Source organism: Heterocephalus glaber, unplaced genomic scaffold (genome assembly GCF_053883595.1).
Source record: "Heterocephalus glaber isolate CG9 unplaced genomic scaffold, H.glaber_assembly_v1.0 deba00001532, whole genome shotgun sequence".
Taxonomy (NCBI): domain Eukaryota; kingdom Metazoa; phylum Chordata; class Mammalia; order Rodentia; family Bathyergidae; genus Heterocephalus; species Heterocephalus glaber.
In genome coordinates this window covers 23,260,557-23,283,885 of record NW_028258330.1, presented here as the reverse complement: position 1 = coordinate 23,283,885, position 23,329 = coordinate 23,260,557, and the positions used below count along the sequence as shown (strand labels likewise).

Below are 23,329 nucleotides of genomic sequence, written 5' to 3'. Positions count from 1 at the left end.
CCTAAGCCAACAGCTGTTTCAGCAACCAGCCTAAGCGCTTTTGTTTTCTGGTGGTGCTGAACATAGGCCCTCAAAGATGGCAGTCAAGTGCTCTACCCCTGAGTGACACACTCAGGCCCTATTTTAGCACTTTTAGACAAAAACTCAACTTATATATTTCTGTAGACATCCTTTTACTAGTTATATGAAGTTTCATCTAAAATCATCTACTTCTTTATTAAATGTATATAACACAACTTGGTGTCCTCCCAACAAAGGGTTGCTTAATGTGGATAATGATTTCTTTTCAGATAACTAATACTTATGTAATTATACTAATGTTAGCATGAAGATCACTAAGACCAACATGCACTATAACTCCATGGAGTTGGAAGCCAAGTATGACGAGGGGAAAAAAAGTACAGATGCTTCACAATTCCCATACCCTTTCCTATACCCTATATTCTTGTCTAATTGTAAAACACATTGGTCACTATGTAGCCCAGGCTGGCCTCGAACACATGGTGATCCTCCTGCCTCAGCCTCCCAAGTGCTAGGATTACTGGTGTGAGTCACCACGCCCAGAGCAACGCATTGCTTCTTAATCTTGGAAGAAAATAATATACATAAATAAATAACCAAGAGTCCTAGGAAATGTATCACTATGCATGTGGATACCAGATGATGATCTCTGGAAAAAATTGTCTAAATTCACTATCAAGGACAAATGTATATTTTGAACAACTCGTGTTGTGTTGCATAACTGACAGGTTGGTTCCTCAAGAGCCAAAATTATGGTTTATCCTCAGATTACCACGTATACATCTTCTGTGTCATGACCATCTTAACCTCATCCTAACCTCAGCTGGAATGATGTCTTTCACCCACTTGCCTTTGAGGTTGTCTTGAAAGCTACTATAGATCCTGACTAGAATGAGACAAGGTGAGAGAAAACAAAAGAGAGATAACCCTGGGTTAGTCAGTGCTTGTGTGGCCCAGTTACCAGTTCTTTCCGTAGCCTGGCCAGCTCCTCCTTCTTCTGTTCTTCCTCCTGCTCTCTGGCCTCCTCCAGCTGCTGGGCTTTCTGGGCTTCCGCCTCAGCTATTCTCCTTTCCAGCTCCTGTCGCTCCTTGGCTCTCTTCTCAGTGGCCAACTGAAAAGGTTCCTGAACTAGAGAACCAGAAAGGTCCTCTGAGTACAGAAAAAGAAAAAAACACTAGTGCACAAGCAGAAACTGCATAAACCCAGCACCCCCCAACCCCAGACTGAGCTAAGTAACAGAGACATGGAAGGCAATAAAAGGCTGAGCTCTAGGGAAACCCCATTAGAAAAAAAGTGGAGGACCAGGGATTTAGCTCAGTGGTTCCACCGCCTGCCTCACAAGCACAAGGTCCCGAGTTTGATTCCCGATACCAAAAAAAGAGAGGTGGAGTCACAGAATTCTAACAGTTGAAGGGCCCCTGGAAAACATTTAATATAAATGGAAGAAAAGCAAGCAAAGTAGCTTGCTCAAAACTGCAGTGACTTTAAGATAGATGTAGAATCCCAACCTTTAACACAGTGTCCAGTGCCTAAGGAATCAAATGATTTGTGTCTAAGGCTTGCTTTGGGGCCAATTCCAAAAAGACCTCCCAGCTCTCCCTCTTATCTACTCACTACTCTTCAGGTGAGGGAAGCCTGTAACTGTTGTTGAAGAGCCAGCTGATTATGCTAAGGCTCATGTTATATCAATCTGGACACAACACATTTGCTAACTCAACAGTAACCGAGGTCTAGGGGAAAGAAAAGCTACCATCCTCTAAAATCAAACACTTCTGGCTTCTACCACACTGTCCTGATACAACTGAGTACGAGCATTCCCTAGAAAGTCTGACAATTCTGCCCCAAATCCCACAGTAGTACAGAGAATACTACCAGCAACTGATTTTTTCTCTTTCTTGGGAACAAAGGGCTCCTGGAAGATGACAGTGTTTGGACGAGCCTTGAAACAAGTTGCTTCTTTCTGCTGTTTCAGTTCTTCCTCCAGCTATTAGGAAAAAGGTCTGTCAGATAGGCAAGTTCACAACTTCTCATCACTACCACTGCAATTAACTCAAATTCTAATACTTCTGAACTGCATTGTAAATAAAAATAGCAGATGATTTATTATAAATGCTAGTTAATCCCCCACACCCAATAATGTCTGAACCCACAGATAAGAATTAGAAACTATCTTTAAGCTACCCTACCACCACAAACACATAGATACTCCCCAGGTACAGGGAATTGAACCAAGGACCTCTGCACTGAGCTACACTTCCCCAGCCCTTTTAAAAATTATTTTAAATTTTTTTAAATTTTGAGACAGGGTCTCAAAATTGCCCAGCTTAAACTTGTGTCCTCTTGCATCAGCATCTCTATAACATAACTGTTTTTCTGTTTTGTCTTATATAGTCCAGGCCAAATATGAACTGTTCCATAGCCTAAAATGGCCTTGATCTCACAATCCTTCTGCCTCAGTTTCCTAAGTGCTGAGATTATAGGTATGTGCCACCACACTCAGCTAAGATAAGATACCTTTAAGGCCTATCTTAACCATTGCAGAAATAAACAACTATATATTATAGGCCTGTAGATATGATTAAGGTGACCCGGGATCAAGCTCAGTGGTTCTGCCGCCTGCCTTGCAAGCACAAGATCCCGAGTTCGATCCCTGATACCAAAAAAAAAAAAAAACTATCTCTCTCTCTCTTTTTTTTTTTTTTTTTTTGGTACCAGGGATCGAACTCGAGTCCTTGTGCTTGCAAGGCAGGCAGCAGAACCACTGAGCTAAATCCCTGGCCCTGAGATAGATATGATTAAGGACCCTGACCATGTAGTATCACCTATACTCTTCCCAACCCCCAAAAAACAAACAAGAAGTACAAAAACTAAAATTTAATCAAACTTCTAGATCTGACTACTCATTTGTAGGAAATATGGAAGGTAGACAAACTTATTAAACACCACCATGGGAAGACAATCAACAAAACCCAGACTGAAAAACCTACACAATCCAGTTCATTCAACAAATAAAATACAAAGAGAGGAGCCCACTGAGTGAAAGAATCTTGGAGATTTATCAAACAAATGCACGATGTGGGCCTTATCTGGATCTTGATTTAAACAATTCAACTGGAATTCAAATTTATAAGAAATCTGTCACCCTCTCTCTGCCTCCTGGCCAGCATATGATGTGAGCAACTTTTCTCCACTGTGCCATTCCACCCTGCCATTTTTGCCTTGGAGCTTGCTGGCCACAGACTAAATCCACTGAAACTGTCAGCCAAAATAAACCTCTCCTTCTTGAAAAGTTGTGGGTGTTGGGTATTCTGTCCCGGTAATGGGGAAGTAACTAAGACAGAATGAGTATTATAAATAAGGATTAGCTCAGAGCTTTTGGAGAGTCCAGAATAAGTGATGACATAAAAATACTGACAGACTTAGGAATCTGAAGATAATTTTCCAGCTGGACAGAATTAGATCCCAACTAAACCAGCCAATAACCAATTAATTGGCTTTGTATGTTTTTATTTGTGTGGTACTGGGGATTGAACCCAGGGCCTTTGCACTGAACTATATCCCCAGAACTTTTTTTTCCCCTGAGAAAGTTGCTGAGTAGCCCAGGTTGAGCTCAAACTTAAAATCTTCCTGCCTCAGCCTCCCAAAGTGCTGGAATTATAGGTGTGAGCTACTATGCCTGGCTCCAATTAATTGTTTGTAATTACCTGGTATCTATAAAGAACAAGTATATTCCATACCATGCTGAGAAAACAGCATATTTTATTGAGAACCTATTCCCCCATCCTGTTACTCTCCATAACACCAACAGAAAAGAGTAAATACAGTATTTAATTAATAAGTCTAACAGTTGGAATGGATGAGATCTTATACAGAATGACACATAAAGCCATAGCTCTTACATTTCCCGATTGGTCACATAAAGAGAGGGTCAGCAAACTTCAGCTTGCAGGCCAAACTCAGCTTGTAAACTGTTTTTTGTCCAGCCCTTGAGCCAAGAATGGTTTTTACATTTTCAAAGGGAAGAAAACACAGACAAAGAATGTGACAGAGCCAGAGGCCACACGTAACCTATAAACCCTAAAATATTTACTTTCCAGTGTTTTCCCAAAGAAAGTGCTGAGCCCTGATTTAGATGGGGTCTACTGAAACAACTGAGTATTTCATCTCTCATGATTTCAGTGCCATGGGTCTGCCGGTCAACCAACCAACCACCACCAACATTTGGGTGCTCCCCCATCTTCCCACCTGGTGCTTCCATGTCTCAGCCTTCCTAGCACCTCTTTTGTCAGTCTCCAATGCAAATGGCTCAGTCTGGGTCACATTCTTGACCTTCTTCTCTGGCAGATTAATGCTATCAAAATGAGGCAAGGGAAGTGCCTTAAACTTGGGTACCTAATAAAAACAAACAAAACAAAAACATGTGACTTAACAGAAATATTTCTCTAGCCAGAAATCAATAGTTGCTCCAGAATATGTGAGTGAACGTGAACAAATAGGGATGACCAGTTTTCAAAACAGTATGGTCCAATAGAAAGGAGTAACAGGCCCCAAAGGAAACCTCGGTTTTCCTCCCAATATGGCCAACAACTGGCAGTGTGATCAGAGGCAAGTATTTAACCTCTTTGAGCCAGAAGAATTATTTAAATTATTTGCCCTATTTGTATTTCATATAGTTCTTAGAAGGATCAAAGGAAGGAGTAATTTTAGTTAAGTACTACATGAAAGGTTACCTGTGAGGAATCAAAGAATAGTATTATGCTACTTGCAGAAATGGAAACACCTACCTCTCCTTTCTGCAATTCTTTTATTTTCTTCTCCTTCTGTAACTGGCGTTCTTTGTCCCGAGAATCAAAGGAGAAAGGGCATATTTCTACAGTTCTTGCCTCTGGGATATGGGGCTTAAAAGGCACGCCATAATGTGGCATAGGCTGAGCTCTTATCACTGTCGGTTCATCCTCTTCCTAAGACAGAAATTGCAGTTCAGAAATGAGACTCCTTGGGCTGGGGATTTAACTCAGTGGTTCCACTGTAGGCACAAGGACCCAAGTTAGACCCCCAGTACCAAAAAAAAAAAAAAAGAAAAAAGAAATAAGACTCCTTACTCTCTCCCACCTCCTCAGAGAATATGCAGTCAGAAGACACCCTGTGAGACAAGTCACTCAACTTTAGGTCTTAGTTTCCTTTTTATTAAAGAGGGATAATGGCAACGTCAGCTACCATATCACAGGGCTGAGAGCAATGTGAAATCCTTTAGTAAAAGACTAACAGATCTAAAGTTTTTCACAGGACTATGGGAAGAACTTAATAAGTCAGCATAAATAAAATGAAGATTAAAAGAAAAGTACTAACCAAACATATACTTTAACCTCTTCTTCTTTGACCCAGTCTCCAGACTCCACTAACACATGTGACTAGAGTCAATAGCAGCCAAACCCAGAATAGGAGGAAGTAAGTTGTTTGGGTTCAAATTGGTAACATAAGATTACTGTGTATTTTAGTTTCAAATGAACCTATAAAAAGGCTTTGCTTGAGATCTGCTATAAAATTACCCTAACTCTGGATATTTATAGATAAAATAGGAGATGTAATAAGAAACTAGTATATCAATGACAGTTTATATGTTACAATTACATCAGCCATCACCACACAGCCATCTTGGCAATCCTCGTGTTAATGGCGACAGCCAAAGGGAGATGTCACTACTCATTTTAAAAGTTCCACACTGAATAGTGACAACAACTCTGGCAAAATAAAGTACAGGGCTTGGCAACTTACTCTCCATGTTACAAAGACAGGCTGATTTCAAAGCTACAGAAACAGACAAACTTCCAATGCCCAACTCCTCCACACTTTTTCTATAAATCGTAAATGGTTACTACTGAGATCCAGAAGATTTGTACCTCACCAACTACTTTGCTCTCAGAGAAGCAAAAGAAATGATCAGATATTCATACCATTCTTAAAGACAGTATCAGAAAAGAGTTGGTGTCTTTGATCTCCATTAAGTTTAAGAAATGGTAAGGCTTAAGGATTGTGGGGAGCTTAGTGGAAGAATTCTTGCTTAGCATGCATGAGGCTCTGGGATGGATGGATGGATGGATGGATGGATGGATGGATGCATGGAAGGAAGGAAGGAAAGAAGGGAGGGAGGAAAGGAAGGAAAAAAGAGAAGGAGGAGGAGGAAGAGGAGAAGCAGAAGGAGAAGGAGAAGGGAGGGAGGGAGAGAGAGAGGGAGGGAGGGAGGGGAGGAAGAAGAAAAAAAAAAAGGAAGGAAGGCAAGGAGGAAGGCAGGGAGTAAAGTTAAGGCTTAGATTGCCTATACAGAAGGAAACAGAAACTCCCTACTCCTTGAAAATCACCTCATCTTCTTTGGTGGGCAATCGGATTCTGTTCTTCAATGCAAAGGCTGGAGACTTGGGAACGGTGATTGGAAGTACCTTCTTTTCAGGAACACCCTGGAATGAGTTCACAACTCAGTCAGATATCCCCAAACACCCTCTACTCTTGAAGCAAAATTCATGTATCATGACAATTGATCTCTCCACTCTCAGGATCTACAAAAGTGGCCCCTCATGAATACCAGTCCAGAGATGTTCAAATCTCTTATATAAAATGGGATAGAATTTGCATATAATCTATCCATATCTTCCCTATATACTTTAAGTCATCTCTAGGTAATTATAGTACCTAATATAAATACTATATAAATTGCTGTTATACTGTATTGTTTAGGGACTAATGATAAGAAAAGTCTATACATATTTAGGACCAATGTAATTTTTTCCCACAAATATTTCTATCTGCACATGCAGTCTGCAAATATAAGGTGAGCTGATTGTACGCATATAAAACTTCATTCTGGGCCAGAGATTTAGCTCAGTGGTGCTGCACCTGTTTCGAAAGAACAAGGTCCTGAGTTCAATCCCAGTACCGAAAAAAATAAAAAAAATAAAACCTCATTATACTTACTTATTTAGATGTTTATATCCCCCAGCTAGCTTATGAGTGCTTCAAGGATAGGCACTACTTTATTCCATCAATCCCAAGCACCTAACACAGACCTTGGCAAGTGTAAGGCATTCAGTATATGTCTATTAAATGAATGCAGTAAGAATGAACACATGAGAATTTATACCTTGGACTCTACAAGGATACCTTGGGAGACTTCTTAATCCCAACAATGCTACAACTGCTCAAAACACGTTTGGAATGTCCTTCTTGGAGTGCCTTTCAAAGCCACTTTCTGGACCATGCAAGACAATTGCTCAATCTTTACCTTTAATGTGATGAAACTGTTTCTCCGTCTATTATCTTTTACTACTTAGAAGTTTTAGTTGGAAATATTTTTTTAAAAAGCTTAGTCCCAAACATTTTTCAACTAGCTTTTAAATGCAAATTAATCTTTAAAGCATGAAGATTTGCCCTCATGTCAAAATCCAAAAGATTGTACCTTAGTAACAAGACAAGTGGTTTTCCCGAATGGGTTGTGCAGTAACATAATCACTGGGAAGGATTGTGATTATAGTGTCTCAAGGTGACCACTGTGAAAGGAATACTATTCTCCTGTGAGATTTCTTGTTTTGTAAAGAATGCTACCACTTAGAATAATAAAATTCGAGTTACCAGACCTTATAATCAGAGTGACAAGAGTCTAAGAGATGTGTTTTCAAATGATTCTTACCATAAACGATAAAAACCTGCTGTTCCACCATATCCTGGAAAGGTGGACACCTTGATTGAATGTACAGATGTATATAGAAGTGGGAAGAACAATGAGCAAAGAGCCCAACTCTGCCAACTCTGCTTCCAACTGTCCCAACTCTGCTTCCAACCTGTACAATTAGGAACATTAGGTACCCTTCTAGGGCTCAAGGTTTTTCCACAAAATAATCAAAATAAACACCTGAGGACTCATTTAGTTCTAAAATAATCCCTCTTTTCCTATTTTTTTCCATCTCTCTACATCCAACCAGGAGAGAGATCTGCATTTTAAAAGAGAAGCAATGGAAATCTCTAGTAGGCCATGAAGGAGATATTTGTGAGTGGGAACAACTCTCATAATTAGCTGGGATAGGAAAAGATGTTTCATGAAAATCATCACTGCAGCAACTAACACACTCCATCTGCACTGCAATCAAAGCCAATTGGGGGCTCAATTTGAAATTCAGAAAAGGAAATCAGGTTTCCAGAAAAAAAGATGGCTTCTTATTTTGTTATTTTAAGTCTGAATTACGAGCTCCTTGAGGGCCAGGATTTTGTCTTTGCATACCTGTCTTCTCTATAGCACCAACAAAAAGACCTGGGAGTGACTGAGCATCTGTTGGTTATTACTGCTGCATTTATTTGCTTACATGTCAATCTGTTCTACTAACCTGTACAAGCTTTGAGGACCAGGGTTATGTCTGAGCATGTGTTGGTTACTACTGCTGCATTTGCTTACATGTCAATCTGCTCTACTAACCTGTACAAGCTTTGAGGACCAGGGTTATGTCTTATCCCCCGTTTGAATTCCCAGTGTCTAACAAACTAGAAACACATGTTGGTACACATCAGTTTGTACTGTCACTCAATCCGTTGTCCAGTACTGGAGAGTTAGTGCTGGGGTGTCACTATACAAGGTGCTGAGGATACAGAGTGCACAATATAGATACACACGGGCCCTGTTCTCAAGGAACTCACATTCCAGTGGGAAAAAAGAGACAATAAATAAGTAATAAATTAAATACTTCCGGCCGGGGATTTAGCTCAGTGGTTCCACTGCCTGCCTCACAAGTGCAAGGTCCCAAGTTCAATCCCCGGTACCAAAAAAAAAAAAAAAAAAAAAAAATCCCCCAAAACCAAAAACAAAATAAATTAAATATTTCCTAATTTTCACAAATGTTCTCAACCTAGCAGAATATACAGCTAAAAGCTATTAGGGAAATTTAGGTACCTGTGAAGAAGGGATGTATGGTTAGAAGTGGGCAATGTAGGTGGACAGATGACACATGAAAAAGAAGCAGCCAGGATGGGAGATGAGGATGAGCACTTCTCCCTATGGTGGGAAATGCTCCCATGTGCCCTGGGACAAGCTCTCAGGCCTGTCCCACAGCAGTTAAGAAATTACCATGAAGCAATGTTATCTCAGGGGATATGGGGTGGGGGTGGGGGGCTGCTGGCCTCCCTAAGTCATCCCTAAAATATCTGCTAAAATTACTTGGTGCCCTTACTGACATCACATCCACCTCCACGGTGCCCCAGCATCAAGTGGACATTTCACATCCTCGTGCTCAAAGCTTTCATCACCCCACTTCTGCCCAGGAGCCTTTTGTCATCTCTGCCTCATGGCTCACTGCTGCCCAAGCCCATCTCTCACTGGCACTGTTGTTTTCTTGCCACCTATTATCCACAAGTGAGATACCACAAGAAGGACTGTGAGGACACAAAGAAATGAAATTCAGCACTCAGGGGCCATGGGTGGGAACGACAGTACCGGAAGACATGCCACACCAGGCTCTGACAGGCAGGCTCTCTGGTTCTACTGTACAAGTCTGACACCTAATCTCAGTTCTACCATCAACTCTTAAAAATGTTTGGGCTGGGGATTTAGCTCAGTGGCACTGCGCCTGCCTTACAAGTGCAAGGTCCTGAGTTCAATCCCCAGTACTGCAAAAATAAATAAATAAACAAATAAGTAAATGTATGTTTCTATGGGGAAGCCACACTCCCCTTTCAAAGACTCCTTTTCTGAAAAATGAGGGTATAACTAGGTGACACCTGTAATCATAGCTATTCAGAAGGCTGAGACAGAAGGATTTTAAATTCAAGGCTAGCCTGGCCAACTTAGCAAGAATCCATCTCAAAACAAAATTTTAAAAGGGCTGAAGAGCCAGGCATAGTGGTGCTCACCTATAATCCCAGCACTTGGATCACTGCAAGTACTGCAAGTTCAAGGCCAGCCTGAACTACTCAGCAAGATCCTATTCAAAAAAAATAACCGGGGGGTGGGGTGGTGGTGGTGGTGGTGGTGGTAAGTAACTTAGTGGTAGGGTACTTGCTTAGCATGTGCAAAGGCCTGGGTTCAAGTCTCAAAACCAGGAAAGGGGTGAGAGGGAATACATGTAAGATGTCCTATGATTTGTTTCTCTAGAAACCAAGAGTTGAATTAAAATTTTATTTATTGATTGATTGATTGATTGGTACCGGAGATCGAACTCAGGTCCTTGAGCTTGCACAGCAGGTGGTGAAACTGAGCTAAATCCCTGGCCCTGAATTAAAATTTTAGTAGAGAGTGGTAAACAGTCAATGTCAAATTCAAAAGCTGTATGTGCCAAAGAAACAATAATATTAAATAATGTCGGGTGTCGGGGAGCAAAACATAGTGTAAGAAAGTGATGGACTCAAATCCCAGTTCTTTTTTTTGAGCCAGAGTCTTGCTAAGTAATCTAGGCTGGCCTTGAATTCATGGTGATCTTCCTGCTTCAGCCTCCCTAGTGCTGATTACAGGTGTGCTACACCACACCCAGCATCAAGTCCCGGTTCTGCATGTGAGGTATCTATTAGTGTCTGTTTCCTCCTCTTAAAAATAGGGATAAGAGCCAGGTGTGGTGGCACATGCCTATAATCCCAGCACTTGGGAGGCTGAGACAGGAGGATCGTGTTGGTTGAGGCCAGCGCGGCCAGCCAGCCCGGGCTACCATAGTGAGTTCAAGGCCAGTCTGAACTACAAAGTGATATCTTTTCTTAAAAAAAAAAAAAAAAGGATAAGAATAGAGCTATTATGAATTACATAAAGCAATCAAAAAAATAAGGCACTCGGGACAATGTAAGCACTCAGTAAAATAGCAGTTATTACTACTAACAATGTGACTGCTTACTGTGTATCAGGCACTATATTCTAAGTTCTTCACCTGAGCTCCCTCTACACTTTGGCCCAACAAATCAAAAAACTCCAGAGCTGGGGCCCAGGAAACTGTTTACATCGTTAAGAGCCCCCACAGGACTCTGAGAACCAGCTGGATTTAGCAAACACTTTTCTTCAGCACACCACATTAATTCAGTAACACCTTACTTATCTAGTTGCTTTCTAGATCTGTTTATTCGGAATTCTCAATAGGCATAACCAGATACAGTGCTACTTTAAGATCTCAACCAACTCTTAATGAACTCTAGTGCTTGCCTAGCACATAGGATGCTCAATTCCTAGCACCACAAAAAGCCAAAAGCAACAATACCAAAATCAAAACCCAAAAACCTTCTATTTTGGAGAGCATGAACACTGGGACCACATAACCTATTATTCTTTTCCTAGTTCTGCCACTGGATAGTCTGTAATCTTACACAAGTTATTTTACCACTGTTTCCTAATGTAAAATGGATCAATACAAGTACCTGCAGTATTTACTTCATAAGAGGTGCTGGTAAGAATTAAGTTATTGTACAAATAGTTTAGAATAAAAGCCAAGTATATAACAAGCTTTATGTGTCAGCTATTAGAGCTGAGGATGTAGCTCAGTGGCACCTGGCAAGCACAAGGTCCTGAGTTCCATCCCCAGTACCAAAATAAAATAAAATTATAAAACCCAGAATAAATAAATAAATGTTAGCTATTATTATGTCGTTCATGACAAAAACCATTTTTTGTCTATTTATGGAATCATTTTCCATTTATGTATGTATGTATGTATGTATGTATGTATGTATGTATGTATGTATTGGTATCAGGGGGAATCGAACACAGACTCGAGGTTTGCCACCACTGAGCTACATTCCCAGCCCTTACGTACTGCATTTAAAGGTTCACTTTAAAATTACTCTAAGTTACAAATTGAAGTGATTTTTCAACTGGGTTTAAAAATGTCGTAAAAATTGTGGTATAAAAAACAAAACATACAGGAGAGGGGCCGGGGATTTAGCTCAGTGTTTCCGGCGCCTGCCTTGCAAGTGCTAGGTCCCGAGATCGAGCCCCGGTACCAAATAAAAAATACAGGAGGGGGGAAAGCTAGGAGCTTGGAAATGAAAATGTTATTAAGAGCAAGATACTAAATGATTGTTGGCTGGGTATGTAGCTCAGTGGTAAAATGCTTGTCTAGCATGTATGAGGCTCTGGGTTTAATCCTCAGCCCCCAAACAAAATAACACCAAATTATTGTTATAAAAGTCTTAAGGAAACAATTTCTTTTCTCTGAGCTGCAGTTTTCTTGTATATAAAATCAACACAATGCCAGGCATGGCAGAGCATGCCTGTTATGCCAGCACTTGGGAGGCTGATGCAAGAGAATTATTATGAGTTCAAGGCCAGCCTGAGCTACATAGTGAGTTTAAGGCCAGCATGAACTGAACTATAAAATGAGACCCTGTTTCAAAAATGGACAAAAACAGGGCCGGGGATTTAGCTCAGTGGTTCCGCCGCCTGCCTTGCAAGTGGAAGGACTCGAGTTCGATACCCGGTACCAAAAAATAAAATAAAATAACAAAAATGGACAAAAACAAACAAACAAAATACTACTACCACTACCAACAAAATGAACATACTGAGCTGTTGGCAGAAGGCCCTGGATTCAATTCCCAGCACTGTAATAGATGGATGTATGGATGGATAAAGACATGTGGAGACTTCTGACTCCAGAAGGTTTGCATATAACCTACCTTTACCCTGTCATATTCAGGACCCAATTCACTAAGGGTACAATCAAAGAAGGCAAAAGGCACAGCTCTTAGAGACTAATCACACGGTGGTGGGGAGGTGGGTTCTTAAAAGTTTGTTGTAACAGAATGTGGCCTTTGGCGTATGTGCTTCAGAGCAGAAAAGAAAAAAAAAGGCAGGAGGAAGCATTGTGAATAGAAGAGAAGTCTCAAATGAAAAAAGCTTTTGCAGGGTGTGGTGGCACACACCTCTAATTCCAGCACTCAGGAGGATCCTGCAAGTTCAAGGTCAGCCTGGGCTACACAGTGAGACCCTGTCTCCAAAGAGCCAAAAAGGAAAAAAAAAGGAAATCGCTTTCAACTGAAAGAGGATGAGGAGAGAAAATTTTCTAGGCATAATCATGAGTTTTGACTTAGTGCTAAGGATACAGAAAAACAAAACCCTAGTTTATCCAGTCAAAGGTAATATATTCTTGTGGTTTTACCAAAAAACCATGGCTGGCTCTAAAACAAGCAAAAAGAAAGAGGACAGTAAGCTGAGTGTGGTGGCATGTGTTCCAAGTCACAGCTACTCAGGAAGGAGGCTTCAGCAGAGGATTACGTGAGCCTAGACCTAGGCGTTTGAGGCCACCCTAAGCATCTCAAACAAAAATAAATAAATAAATAAAGCACATAGTAAGTGTGTATAGTTCATGTGAAATTATCTGTAACATTTTATATAAGGGATTTGAGTATCTGGTGAATCTGGCATCCACGGAAGATCTGTAATCAATCCCCCAGATACTGAGGGATGACTATATAGGAAAAGGGTATAAAGCAGTGGTGGGACAGAGTACAAGTGTTGGTTATCATGACAATAACAACACAAGATGACAATAAAAAACTGTCAAGGCTCGGGGCAAATGTTGCCTCCTCCACAAAGCACTCCCCCCCAACCTATCTGGAAAAAATCATTCTCTCCTCTGAATTCATATAGTACTTTAAACTGTCATCTATCTCAAAATACTTCTGCCTATCTCATATTATTTACACATATGTTGTCCTCATTACTGGACTTTAAGCCCTAAGAACAAACACTTTTATCTCTTTATCATCTCTAGCTCCTTATATGATGCCTTAGTGTCTACTGTACTACCACAGAACATCTGTGGATTGGTGGGTACTCGGTCATGGTCAGGATACTTCTGCCAGCATGCAAAGCCTCAGCTGTTCTTACCACAACATCTTCCAAGATCTTAGTAGGGCAAGGTCTGGAATGAAATTCAAAGTGTTCATTCTCTGACTTCTTCTTTGACTCTCGCTCCTGGATTCTTTTCTCAATTTCCAAATCAAATCCAATAGGCTGAGTGGGTGGTTTCACAGGTGGTCTCTTGGGCAAGATGGGCCCACCTTCAAGAATTCTGGAATCAACTTCTCGTGCTTTGAATTTGTATCTGCAAAGTGGAAGTTTAAATGACAACCACAAAACAAACAAACTTACATTAAATGAAAACTAAACAAGAAAGTGGGGCAAAAACAAAAACTAATAATCATTAAGATGACCCATCATGCATAGTAAAATTTCCACTGTCTGCATAGCCATTGTCTTTACCTTTCCAAGGAGAATAAATGAGATAGCCCTCACAACCCCACTATTTTAAGGATCCTCTTCATGAAGGAAGCTCCCTCTCTTCAAAAGTAAAGTTGAGGGCCGGGGATTTAGCTCAGTGGCATCACGCCTGCCTCAGAAGTGCAAGGTCCTGAATTCGATGCCCGGTACCAAAAAAAACCCCAAAAAAGTAAAGTTGAGATTCCACATCATTCCAATCAGAAGGGTTATTAGCAAAAATACAAAAAACAGGGCCGGGCATGGTACATGTCTGTAATCCCAGCACTCAGGAGGCTAAGGAGGGAGGGTTGCCTTGTGTTCCAGGCCAGCCTGAGCTACATACCAAAAACAAACAAAAACACAAAAAACAACCCTTGAGAGCTATGGAGGATAGGAGTAGAGAAAGGAACCTTCTACCCTGCTGATGGGAATGAATATTAGTATATCCACTATGTAAATTAGTATGGAGACTCCTCAAAACACTGAAACTACAGCCAACATTTGATGCAGATATACCTACCACTCCTTGGTATATACCTGAAGTCATTAAAGTCAGAATACTATAGGGATACCTACATAACCAACCATGTTTACCGTGGCACAATATACAACAGCCAAGACACAAAATCAGCCTAGAAAATGTGATATATATATATATATATACATATACACACACACACACACACACACACACACACACACACACACACACACACACACACCCCAGAGTATTATTCAGCCACAAAAAGATTTAGTCATTTGCAGAAAAATGGATGGATCTGACTGGGTATGGTGGCACATGCCTGTAATCTCAGCACTTGGGAGGCTGAGGCAGGAGGATCACCTTGAGTTCCAGGCCAGCATGGGCTACATAATGAGTTCAGGGACAACACCAGCCTGAACTAAAAAGCAATACCTTGTCTCAAAAAAAAAAAAAGGATAAATGGCTGGGAATTCAGCTCAGTGGTTCCAAGCTCAAGGTCCCAAGTTTCATGCCCAGTACCAAAAAAAAAAAAAAAAAAAAGCTGGCAAAAAAAGGGATAGATTGGAGATTATCATTGTTGAGTGAAATAAGCCAGACTCAGGAAAACAAACATTGCATGTTCTGAATAGATGAGAAGTAGAAGGGAGACTACATTATATCCCACAAATAAGACCTAGCCAGAAAATAATCAGCTTTGAAAATTAGAGATCAAATATGTCAGCCCCAATCAGTCGATGCTTGCCTTACTTGCCCTACAGAGAAGCCATGGAGCAGCAAGAGAACAGAGATGGCAGGTAAGGGAACAATAGGCTGAATGGGGCTGGCAATTTTGATCTCTAATTTTCAAGGCTGATTATTATTATTATTTCTTTTTTTAAGGCTGATTATTTTCTGAGTAGGTCATATTTTTGGAGAAAGGGGGGATTAAGGAAGGAGTATAAAGACATGTAATGAAGGGAATGAATATGATGAAAATACATTATATGTATTAAACCCTCCCCTAAAAATATGTGAAAGTAGAAGGGAGGGCAGAGAAAGAAAGTGATATGGAGTAAATGATTAAAGTATATTATGTGCATGTACAAATCTGTCAAAATGAAACCATTTAATCTGTGTAGCTAATATGCACCAATATGCACTAATATAGGAAATAAAGAAATATAACCACTTAGGGCCAGGGATTCAGCTCAGTGATTCTGCCACCTGCCTTGAAAGCAGTAGGTTCTGAGTTCAATCCCCAATACCGGAAAAAAAAAAAGACTTTTTGGGGCCAGGGATTTAGCTCAGTGGTTCTGCTGCCTGCCTCATGAGCACAAGGTCTTGAGTTCGATCCCCAGTACCAAAAATACAAAAAACAAAAACAAAAGAAATAAGACCATAGGGCCCAGGATTTAGCTCAGTGGTTTCGCCGCCTGCTGCGCAAGTGCAAGGACCTAAGTTCGATCCCTAGTACCAGAAAAAAAAAAAAGAAAGAAGACCATAATGTTTTCTTTTCTAAAAATATTTACTTATTTTTAATTGACAAATAACATTTTAAATATTTATAGAGTTAAAAAAAAAGAAAATAGGTTCCAATGCTAAGCATTAAGCTGTGGTTTCCTCCACTGATAGTACCTATAAAAATCCTTTAGAGACAGTCATAAAGTGGAACTCTACCTGAACTAACCTCCAAGGACATTCCTTAATTGGAACTTTAAACAAATTCTTCCACTCCAACCGCTGAGTTAGATTTTTACCAGTTTACAGCCCAGGATATTTCCACATTCCCACTTTCAGGTCTTTCATCATATAAGCAGGGGCACAGCCTGCAGAGCCTACAACTCAAGTGCCACAGATTTTCATGGAAAGGAAAATAGCAACTGTCACTCTCACAGAACTGTGAGAAAGCAAGCAGGTTTCTTGGAACTCTTAGACACTATCAGTAGAACTTACTGCTGCAGTTTCTCAAGCTCTTCAGCCTCCTGTTCCACTGTACTTTTGCAGGTCACAGGCCTCGCTCGGAATCTGGTTTGCAGTACAGGGGTCTGTGGCTCTGTGGATATCTTGGTCACAGAAGATTTGGAGGATAAAAGGCCTGGAAACCAAGATCACAGATGTTCACCTAGTTCCCCAAGATCTGGTTTAGCTCTAAGTGCTGACTCAATTAGGCAGCCCCAAGGATGGATAAACAAACTAGAGTGGCTAGCCCTTCATACTCAGCTCAGCTGATACCAGTCAACATGACAAATGTTATTCCCTTCTTCTCATCACTCTTTATTGAGGGAGAGACTGGGTAAATTCTCATGTCATCATCTAAACTTAAAATTCATTCATGTCTGATGGGTTCCTCAGCACTACACAGGCCTGTACTTCCTTACTGACAATACCAACTATTTTCTTATTATGGAAAAATAAGATTTTTTAAATTGCAACTTTCAAATATAAGGTCGTTACATGGTACAAGTTGAAAGATTCTAAAGGCCAAGTGATAACTCTCAATTTTACAAATTTCCTAAAAAACATCTAAGATATTCCTCATTTAACGACCAAGTTCAATTCCTCCAACTAGGTCACTAAATGAATCAGTTGCTAAATGAGGACTCGTATATAGTATGTACATTACAATATTCAGAACAAAGAAATGGTCAAAGAAATTCTAACTTGATGACTTTGCTTTGATTTGCCTAACTCTTACATGCAGTACTGTAACGTACAGCAGAACATAAAACTATAGTACTGTACTACTGTAAAGTACATTCAGCAAAAATTATGTACTACATAAACAAGGTGTACTGTACAAAAAAAGACACTGAGGCTCTATCAACAAGATGTACATAACTGTACAAAGAAAAAGATGGGTTGTAAGTCCAAGTGGTGGGTTGTGAGTCTGAATAGTTGTTAAACATGTAGGTAGTTAAATGAGGCATACCTGTATATCAAAGCATCAAGACCACCATTCATAGAAAGCCAAACAGGAGAAAGTAAAAAGCCATTGTCAAAGTATTGATATTAAGAAGGAAAAAATGGAATCAAAGCTTTTATACATAGGGAGGGGAGGGGGCTTGAGGGGGGAAGTGGGGTAAAATAAAATTTATTAAAAAAAATAAAAAGTAAACAAAAAAAAGCATTGATATTAGGACTATCACCAACACTCATAGAAAATATTGATCTACCTGACCAGGGACAATCCTATCAATTGTCATAACTAATTATTTAGAATGATTTTCCTCTAATTCAGATCTTATCACAATGCAGTGGGATATCAAAATCAAATCTATTTACTTTAGAAATAAGCCATGCGGCTGGGGATTTAGCTCACTGTGGGGTCCAGCACCTGCCTCACAAGCGCAAGGTCCTGAGTTCGATCCCCAGTACCAAAAGCAAAAACAAAAGAAATAAACCATGCTTCAAATATGCATATAACCATTTTTTAGCTATTTAATTGTACAAAATTTTAAATAAAAATTGTATGAAATAATTTTCTTTCTCTTTGAAAGGAATCAGATTCCAAAAAGCAGAGCATATCAGAGTAAGTCTGAGTCATACTGTTTGAAAAGTCATGTTTAATACTTAAAATTTCCATGAGGGTAAGCAGAGACATCATTATTTTCCTAATTCAAAATCTGACAAAATCAAATGCTGTACTTAAAGGAACTTGTGTGGCTACCAAATACAGTGCTAAACAAAGCCTATCCAAGGAGAAAAAAACTTTATAGAGACCCCAAAGGCAAAATGATCACATTCTGCTTTATCAAGAATACTAGGCCCATTCTCTTGGCAATTATTTTATACCACCTCTACTCCTTACTCCTTATCATCTTAATTATTTTCATAAAGACAGAAACTATTAGATTAGAATCTCTCATCTATTCATCACTGTATCTATAAATCCATCAACATTTGCACACATTCCTCTTACTCTTCCATCATCTATACAAAGAACCATCACTCCTGTGTTAAAAATTCTAGAGAAGGCTCCAGTCATCGATGATATTGTAGGAAACTTACTAATATCTTCCTTCTTGCTCCTCAAATGATATCTGTTAGGGGTTCGTTTATGGAACGCCTCAACCTGCTGTGCCAGGGACACATATGCAGAAGCAGCCTCGTCAAATGTTCTCTTCCTTCCTTGGGACAAGTTGAAAGGCTTAATAATAGTACATCCCTTAGCCACTCGAGCCTGTAAAGAGAAAAGTTGTTCCCAACTGAAACGTTGTAAAAAAGCACAGACCTACCACAAGCCAGACATTCAGTAGAGAAGATCAAAATAAAAAGACCTCAGATAAAACCATTATTATTATATTCTGATAGTATATTATATTTGTCCGTCCTTCAGCAAGGATTATAATCAGTCATCATGGTTTTTTTTTTTGAGACAGGTTCTGACTCTTTAGGCTGACCATGAATTCATCATCCTCCTGCCTCAGCCTCCCAAATTCCCAAGTACTGAGATTACAAGATTAGCTTGCTTGCATTTCTTTCTCTTGCTTACAAAGGAAATGATCTAGCACTTAGCAAATCATCTGTTTACAACAGTACATATGCAGTTTCCCTAAGTATGTTAATGATTTGAACCAATCAAAAGCAAGCTTTCTTAGGGTCAGGGATTTAGCTCAGTGGCACTGCACCTGCATTGAAAGCGCAAGGTCCTGAGTTTGATCCCTGGTACAAAAAAAAAAGCAACCTTTCTTAGCATTCAAAGAAAAAAGAGAGTTGCAAAAGCATCCCACCCCAAACCCATTAAAAAAAACTGAACTGGCTTTGGGTCTGCATCAGATCAGCCTCTACATACATTCCCTCAAACTGACTGATGAAAAAGTCTACTCCTTGGATCATTAGTCTTGTTTAAGACTGCTGTCTGGCTGAAAGCAAAACTTTTCAAAGACATATCTGAAAAGTAGCATCACAAACTCTGGGTTTAAGACCACAAAAGACTGGCAATCCCAACAACAAATGCATGTAGACTTTAAGTTCTAGAATTTTTATTTAGGATTGTCATTGTTTTCGTTGAACCTCTGTTTATAAAAGCGTATGGGATTTGAGTGGTCTGTACAACCCCATTTGTTCCCATAAGGTCTGTTGTATTTTCTACATAATTTTGCAGATGCAGATTTTCTCAATTTTGTAGCAGAAGAAATACCTATACTTACAAATTCTTGCACATATTTTTATGTGCTTTATGTACCTTCTTAATTTAATTTTCACAGCAACTTGGTAAGAGGATTCCCAGAGGTAGAGTGATTTGTCCAAGATCACAGTTTAAAGGTTTACATGTCTTAATTCAAAACATATGCTTCTTTCAACTAAACTAGGGTAATTAGTGACCACAACTGCTATTCCTGAAATCTGAATTGAATTAGCAACAACCACATTCATCTAGCCTATTAACTTACAGGAGAGGGAGGATGCTTTCGCAATTCAGCTGTAAAGTTCACTTCCTTATATTCCTCCTGGTTCTTAGGATGCTGTTTGATTCGCTCATCTGTGCAGAAGTGGAAGTCAACTACTTTGGTTACCTGGCTCACTGATTTCTTCACAGGTTGCCCTGAGGAGCAGAGACATACAGATAACATTAAGAATAGAGACCACCATGGGCCAAGGATTTAGCTCAGTGGTTCCTTCGCCTGCCTTACAAGCACAAGGTCCTGAGTTCAATCCCCAGTACAAAAAAAAAAAAAAAGAATAGAGAACATCAGCACCAGGTGTTGTGGCACATGCCTGTAATCCCAGCACTTGGGCTGAGGCAGGAGGATTACCAGAAGTTCGAGACTAGCCTGGGCTACACAGTGAGTTCAAGCCCAGCCTCAACTACACAGCAAGACTGTGCCTCAAAAAAATCAGAAAAAACAAAAAAAATCAAGAACATCAATAAATCCCCTTTTACTCTATCTTTTCACTATTTCAATTACCATGGATCTAACTTTTTTCTCTACCTATATTTAACCCCAAATGCAAGGTAGCCCTCTGGACACTAACACATGTGTTACATTCATTGAGTCTTATTAGATTTGAAGCCCTTTAGTCAGATGCAAACAAGAAGTACAAAAGAGAAGACAAATCTCATTTCCAAGCTGTAGTCACAGGTTTGGAGAGTTAGTGGGATACCTTTGATAGGAAAACCCATAGACTGATTTTATATGTGAGGTACTAGACATCAAATCCAGGGCCTTACAAGTGCTAGTCAAGCACTCTACCACTTAGCTACATCTGTAGCCCTTATGTATTGACTTCAAAAGCAAACTTAACTCAGCATCTCTAACAGGGAAACAAAACCCTATAAATTCCAGGGATGTAGCTCAGTGGCGCTGCATCTGCCTGGCAAGTGCAAGGTCCTGAGTTCATCCCCATACCAAAAAAAAAAAAAGCATGCTCTAAGGGCCAATGTAGGTAAAACATTATAAGGAATAATTGCTGGGGTATAAATGAGGCCCATGTTCAGTCTTTTAAACTAACATTTTTCTGCTGACTACTGAGAAATCCTTTTTGCAGAGAACAAAGAAACCCTACCAAGATTATAAGAAGCACTCTCATAAAATACTCAGCCAAAGCCCAGCTGACCTGCTCCTGCAAGAGCAAGTTTCTTGAACTCTTCATTCTTTTTCCGCATTTCTACCACCTCCTGCTGCATTTTCATGCTCTTTTCCAACTCTTGCTCCTCAGTACTTTTGAGAACTTTCTGCCTAAAGGGCAAATCAGTAGAACAAATCAGAGAGAAAAAAGGTATTCAATGATTCAGAAGAATTAAAGGCATTATATAGACTACGTTTTTTAACTTATGATAACCATCAAAAACAAAAGTTATCTAATAAAAATACTGGCTTAATTAGACAACACTATAAACAAAAATGTAAAATCTAACATGCATATTTTATATATCAAACATTAAAAATTTTTAAAAATAGCTAAAACTGACTGTAAAAGATACTATAAAATGCTGAGGATTTAGCTCAGTGGTTCCAGCGCCTGCCTCAAAAGCACAAGGTCCCAAGTTGCATCCCTGGTACCGAAAAAAAAAAGAGAGAGACTACAAAAGAGCCACAAATCTGATTATACAATGATTTAGCTTTTATGACACATGAAATATCTAATCTAAAAAACCAGTAGAGGGCTGGGGATTTAGCTCAGTGGTTCAGCTGCCTGCCTCCCAAGTGCAAGGTCCTGAGTTTGATCCCCGGTACCAAAAACAAACAAACAAAACCAGTAGAACCTGGCATGGTAACACAGGTCTGTAATCCTAGCACTCTGAGAGGCTGAGGCAGGAGAATTGCAAATTCAAGCCCAGCCTGGGCAACTTATACACTCAGTGAGATCCTGTCTCAAAATAAAAAATGAAAATTAAAAAGTGGAAGAGGATGCTGGGAATATAGCTTAGTGCAAGGCCTTGAGTCTAATCCCCAGTACCACAAAAAGAAAGCAAAGCAAAGCAACCAAGCACGCAAGCTGAGGATGTAGTTTAGTGGTGGAGTGCTTGACTAGCAAGCACAAGGCCCTGGACTTCATCACCAGCACTGCAAAACAAGTAAGAATGGTGAATAATAAGAATGGGGAGAATAGTTACAACAAATATGGCAATAGTGTAAACTAGGTTTAACAGAGAAGACAGACTTAAAAGTCAAATTCCAATTCTCACATTTTATTTTTAGCCTATATAGACTTGGGAAAACTAACCTGTCTTAGCCTATTTTCTCTATTGAAAGTTGAGGAATAGAAAACTAATGCTCACAGAATATTTATGACTGTTAAATCAGATGATTCTGAAGTGGTTGACACATGTTTAAATTCAACACACAGTGGGCTGGGGATTTAGCTCAGTGGTTTTGCCGCCTGCTAAGCAAGTGCAAGGACTCGAGTTCGATCCCCGGTACCAAAAAAAAAAAAAAATTGATGCTGGGGATGGAAAGAAAAGAGAGATAATGGTTAAAAGAGTACAAAAATCTCAGACAAGGGGAAGTGGAGGGGTAGGGGAAAGGAAAGAAGGGAAAAGAAAAAATATGAGAAAAGGAAAAAAATGGAAACAAAGTTTTTACAAATAGGGAGGGGTGGAGGGGGTAAAGGGAGGGCAGGGAAAGGGGAAAAAAATAAGAACCAAAATACTCCTGTAAAGGTACAAGATCCCAATGATGAATGTAACTGTATTTTATACCTAAAATATACCAATAAACTTAATGGAAAAAAAAAAATCTCAGAGAAAAGAAATAAGTGCTTTTTAAGATCTATTACACAGCATAATTAATGTAGTAATAATAGTGTATTGCAATCAATAAAAGAATTTAATAAAGTGTAAAAAAAAAAAATAGTGTATTGCAAATTTCAAAATTACTAAGAGTAAATTTCAGTTGTTCCCCCATAAAAAATGGTAAGTATTTGTGGTGTTGGATATATTACCTTGATTTAATTATTCTAGTTGTGGGTTATTTTTTTATTTTATTGTTTTTTTTGCTGCTGTTGTTGTTTTTTGGTTTTTTGAGGCAGGGTCTCCCTTTGTAGTTCTGGCTGGCCCTGAACTCTCTATGTAGCCCAGGCTGGCCTCAAACTCACAGTGATCCTCCTGCTTCAGGCTCCCTAGTGCTGGAATGACAGGCATGCGCCACCACATCGGGCTTAATTATTCTATATTGTTGTTAAAAGTCATA

General features: G+C 39.6%; 1 protein-coding gene across 5 annotated transcripts in view; it reads right to left on the bottom strand.

Moving 5' to 3' along the window:
* Positions 1–23,329, bottom strand: part of Tpx2 (TPX2 microtubule nucleation factor) — a 69,951-nt gene that overhangs the window by 8,189 nt on the left and 38,433 nt on the right. For 3 of the 5 annotated variants that reach the window (XM_004840597.4, XM_021254916.2, XM_021254917.2), the window contains 10 exons: positions 21,255–21,376; positions 20,090–20,241; positions 18,705–18,876; positions 16,650–16,791; positions 13,862–14,078; positions 6,381–6,476; positions 4,806–4,982; positions 4,267–4,413; positions 1,894–2,005; positions 983–1,170 (listed from right to left, as the gene is read on the bottom strand). In XM_004840597.4, the coding sequence (XP_004840654.1) occupies positions 983–1,170; positions 1,894–2,005; positions 4,267–4,413; positions 4,806–4,982; positions 6,381–6,476; positions 13,862–14,078; positions 16,650–16,791; positions 18,705–18,876; positions 20,090–20,241; positions 21,255–21,376 (1,525 nt within the window). The remainder of the gene's footprint in view (positions 1–982; positions 1,171–1,893; positions 2,006–4,266; positions 4,414–4,805; positions 4,983–6,380; positions 6,477–13,861; positions 14,079–16,649; positions 16,792–18,704; positions 18,877–20,089; positions 20,242–21,254; positions 21,377–23,329) is intronic. The other 2 variants (XM_004840598.4, XM_087188808.1) reach the window with 1 other exon arrangement.